The sequence below is a fragment of the Sinocyclocheilus rhinocerous genome, unplaced genomic scaffold (genome assembly GCF_001515625.1).
Source record: "Sinocyclocheilus rhinocerous isolate Xijiao unplaced genomic scaffold, SAMN03320098_v1.1 scaffold28031, whole genome shotgun sequence".
Classification (NCBI taxonomy): domain Eukaryota; kingdom Metazoa; phylum Chordata; class Actinopteri; order Cypriniformes; family Cyprinidae; genus Sinocyclocheilus; species Sinocyclocheilus rhinocerous.
In genome coordinates this window covers 1905-6667 of record NW_015642320.1, presented here as the reverse complement: position 1 = coordinate 6667, position 4763 = coordinate 1905, and the positions used below count along the sequence as shown (strand labels likewise).

General features: G+C 37.5%; 1 protein-coding gene across 1 annotated transcript; it reads left to right on the top strand.

Moving 5' to 3' along the window:
* Positions 1-2454: 2454 nt before the first annotated feature.
* Positions 2455-3000, top strand: LOC107755759 (interferon-induced very large GTPase 1-like; the record flags this gene model as incomplete). The annotated part of the gene is made up of 1 exon (XM_016572654.1): positions 2455-3000. A coding segment is annotated over one exon (546 nt), but the record flags the coding sequence as incomplete, so codon positions are not given.
* Between the last annotated feature and the right edge of the window lie 1763 nt (positions 3001-4763).

The following is a 4763-nucleotide window of genomic DNA, read 5'->3' as shown; positions in this document are numbered from 1 at the left end:
TGCTAGGCAGTTCAGTCAAAACTACAAAGGCAGCGCTCTGATATACAGCATTGAACTTACATAAAATATAACCTGATGAGATTTTGCCCTTAGCCAAAACTATTTGCTCTGGAACAAATAATAGATTAATGAGACCAAAGACTGCCCGTTAGATTTACCCACCAGGACCTGGGGGGGGCTGCCGAGTCAATTCTGTATTCACATTCAAAAGTTCAAAGCAGGAATCCAAAACAGTGATTCTAATAACCATACAGACAAATTTTACCTTAAAAAATGAGCTGATGCTATTGCTAGCACTCCATGCACATGGCATGTGAGTTATCAAATGTGTATAATCAGGTGCATAGCTTACTAGTTCTGCCTTTGGTGTTCCACAAATTAAAGTAAATCTTATAGCTTTGAACCAAGCCTGAGCAAATGATGACAAAATTTTAGTTTTCAGTTGAACCCTAAAATCTTCAGTGGTAAAACTGAACTACTGCTGTTTTTTTCTCTTTCAGATTCACATGAAATCACAGAGAAGTGTGAAACAGAAAACAGCCTCTGTGAGCATTTGATTGATGGTTTTGAATCAAATGATTCCATAAAGGTAAACATTCACAGAAAATCTTTAGAGAAGTTTTAAGCTTGTTTTATATTAATGCCATTTACTCCCATAATTTGTGCCACTGCACATAGAGATCACAGATACTGAAGAAGTTTTGTGTAGTATTGTGCGTGTGTATGTTCAGAAAGAATAGCTTCATTAAAAAAATCTAAAAAAATAAAAATAAAAAAATAAAAAAAATATATATATATATGTATTATTATTTACTCACCTTCATGTCCAGTATGACTTTCTTACTTACAATACTCTGGCAGATTTTTTCCCCCATATAATGAATCTGAATAGGGACCAAGTCATTATAGCACCATAAACAATTAAATTTCTGTCTTTTACTCATGCAAAGCTATAGTGTGGTTTCAGAAGAGTCATATTAGTCACACTTTATTTTAAGGTCCAATTCTTGCTATTAACAAACCATTAACTAAGACTTTTGCCTCAATAAACTCCTAATTTGCTGCTTATTAATAGTTGGTAGTAAGGTAGTTAAGTTAAGTTCAGTTAAGTTAAGTTTAGTTAAGTTCAGGTATTGGGTAGGATCAGGGATGTAGTATATGGTCACGCAGAATAGGTGTATAAGTACTAATAAACAGCCAATATGTTAATAATAGGCATGCTAATAAGTAACTAGTTAATAGTGAGAATTGTTCCCTATACTAAAGTGTTACCAAAATAAATAAATAATAATAATTCAAGTTTATGACTGATCAAGTAATGTTTGATCATGAGTAAAATTTACAGCTGAAACCTGATGATCAAAGATTAATTTATGAAATAATTGATAATTAACTAATGTATTTCCCCATGTAATGGCTCAGCCTGGGTTAAGGCTAGATGGTAAATAGCTGTGGCTACTGGGCATGCACACATCAATCTAGCGTAATTTATGTCACACTTTACAACAATAATACTGTTTTTGTATGATAGTAAGGGCTAGATTTAGAGTTGGGGTAGTTGTAGCATTAATAAAACACAATCGAATAGGTAGAAAATTTAATTTCATTGTTAGTTTTCGGTCAGAGCTGTATCCCTTCTAGCCACAATCCTCAGCCTACTACAGTAGCCATGCCCCAAACTCTCACTGTATAGGTTGAGCTTTTTGGGGGGGAGATAAACCCATTAATTGCATACTAATAGTACTCAATGAACAATAAACTTGGTTTAACCTTGAAGTTAAAAATATATTGAATGGCCTTTCTTATTATCAATACTGAATGTGATTCCATGCAAATTAAACTGAATAAAATTAATTATGTATTTATTTGTTTGTTTGTGTGTTTGTCTGTCTATTAAACAGAGAGATTTGTCTATTAAACAGAGAGAGAGCAAAAACACTGGAGCAGCAGGAGTCCATCCAGATCAACACCTAAAGCAGGAAATAACTGAAAGTGAAAAAATAGAGCCTCTATTTCGCAGACTTAATCTTAACAGGAACAACAAACTGAGAGCTGCAGATGTTCTTCAGATAACTGAACATTCATTACAATCCCTTGAGTCTTGTGCTGAAGAGGAACTGATTCAGACTTTCATACAAAAACTACTGATGATGAACTACAGAGCAAGATACATTAATGTTAATAAGGCCAGTGAACAGGATCAAACACAACAAAGCGACAATGACTCATCTGAAGATGAGAGTGATATTTTTGATTATATGCCAGACAACATCCCTTTGTCAAAAACAAACCAATCTGAGCGAATTCACCCGATGGATGTTCAGATGGCTGTTTCATTGTGCTGATGGTTTCCTGAAGCAGCTAATAGTGACTAAACTGTTCCAGTGTCAGTACGCTCTGCCTCTGCTTGTTCCTGATCCATTCACACGACAGATTGAGTTTCCTCTCTAACTGTCTCAGTGTCAGTACGCTCTTCCTCTGCTCGTTCCTGATCCATTCACACAAGAGATTGAATTTCCTCTCTGGACATTCAGACAAGTCAACAAGAGCTGGAAGATGAGAAACACCAACAATGAGATCATCAGTCAAACCCAGCCGATCTACAAGGCAGAAACTCCAATGGTGTTTTTCTTCAGGTTTGGCTCTGTGTCTTCATCCAAGTCTCAGCTGATGAACAGTCTGATCAATGAGAAACACAACACGTTCTTTCACAGAAACTGCCCAGGCAGCAGCAGAACCAGAGTCCTGATGGATGGAGTGGTGGAGATCGCCTGGTTCTGCCCCTCTGGGAAGAACACTGATAAATTCACTAACTGTGTTGCCTTCTGTAATCTACATGGGGATGCAGGAGACCATGAGAAGCAACTGCAGATCCTCACTGAAATGGCCTCAGTCAATGTTGTTCTAATAACACAACTGGATAAGAATGACAGACATGCAGCAAATATCCAGAACCTGTTAAAAAAAAAAAACACTAATTTGTCTTTTAATGGAGGATGAATCTACTGTAATGAAAATTAAGAAAGGGAAATTCAAAATCGGTCTGAAGGACAGAAATCAATCAGATGTATCTGAAGAGCAATAAGTGATTGTCTTTCAGAATCATCTTCCACTTTAAGACTTAAAAATGTGTTCACAAACTCTAAGTCCAAAAATTCAGACAACAGAGTAGATGAAGAAGACGATTATGACTGCAGGAGAGGAAGAGCAGCAGCACAGAAGATGATGACTTTACTGGAGAAGAAAGATCTGACAGAAATCAAAGAATTATTTCTGCCCTGTCAGGGGAAACTGTGGCATCACTGGAGTCAGAAGAACAAAGAACTACATCGACCTCAAGGAGATGAGACAGAAATGGACATCAGTAGAAAACAAACAGAAATGAAAAAAAATCAGACAACAACAGCATGAATCTGACATCAGTGAGTTTATGAAGCTCTTTATTAAAGAACTTAGCTCACATGCTGCCAACAAGATGACGTTTTTCCTCAAATGGCTCAGAATCCTGCTAGATGAGCATTCATCAGCCGACCTTTCTGCTCTTCATCACAAATATAATAAAAAGTGGTCAGAAGTTGTAAAACTGAAAGAGGACAATGAAAAACCTGAACAATTAAAAGCTAAACAAATAGAACTTGAAAAAATATCTGAGGAGCTTCAAGCTGCAGCCTTTGGTTTGGAGCACATCATGAGGGAGATCGGTCAGATCTATGAATCATGTTCATCAGTAAAGAAGAACAAGAAAGAGCTGCAGATTGACTTCTCTTCTCTCCCGAGTCTTGCAGCAGAGATGATGATCTCTGGATTTCCACTGGAGCTGATGGATGGAGATGCTGCTCATGTTCCTGTGACCTGGATCTCTGCTGTACTAGATGAACTCATCCAGAAACTGGGAGACCAGAGTGTCTTTGTGCTGTCAGTTTTAGGGATTCAGAGCTCTGGGAAATCCACGATGCTGAATGCCATGTTTGGACTCCAGTTTGCTGTCAGTGCTGGACGGTAAAACAAATTGTCCATCGGTGAGTGGAAACAGATCTAATCTAGAGAAACACATCTTGAAGACACTGGCAGAAGAGGAGAATTTTGACAAATACATGAACTACATTCATAATCCCAGAGATCACTTCAAGAGTTTCATCAGAAATGAAGTCAGTCAGTACATCACTGCTAAGTTCAGTGTCAGTGTTTTACCCAATTTTAAGGAGAACATTGAACTCCTGCAGCAGAAGATCATGAAAGCAGCACATTAATCTACTGAACACGTTCAAGTGAACAGTGGAGATGTTGGTTTGTGGTTGAAGAGGTTCACACAGCAGCTCGTAGATGAGCTGATCTTCTCTGAAAAAGACCTCAGTGGAGTTAATAATGACGATGCTGATGATTTCAACCTCCTAAAAGATGTGATTAGAAAATAACTTCTTGCTATAATGTCTGAGATCAGTAATAAATTCAATACAAAGACATTTGATGAAAAACTGGATCTCCAGTTTAGACCAGATGAGCTTCTGATTGATCACTTCTGTCAGTGCTGTTGGGTTCAGTGTCCATTCTGTACAGCTATCTGCACCAACACCATAGAAAACCATGATGGAGATCACAGTGTTCCTTTCCACAGAGTCATTGGAATTAATGGATGGCATTATCGTCTAACAGGTAGTCTCAGTGCAGATATTTGCACACATTTAGTGGCAAGTGATGAAACCTTTTTTACATCGGATGGAGAGTTTCCATTTAAAGAATACAGCAGAGCAAAAGGAGTTTAT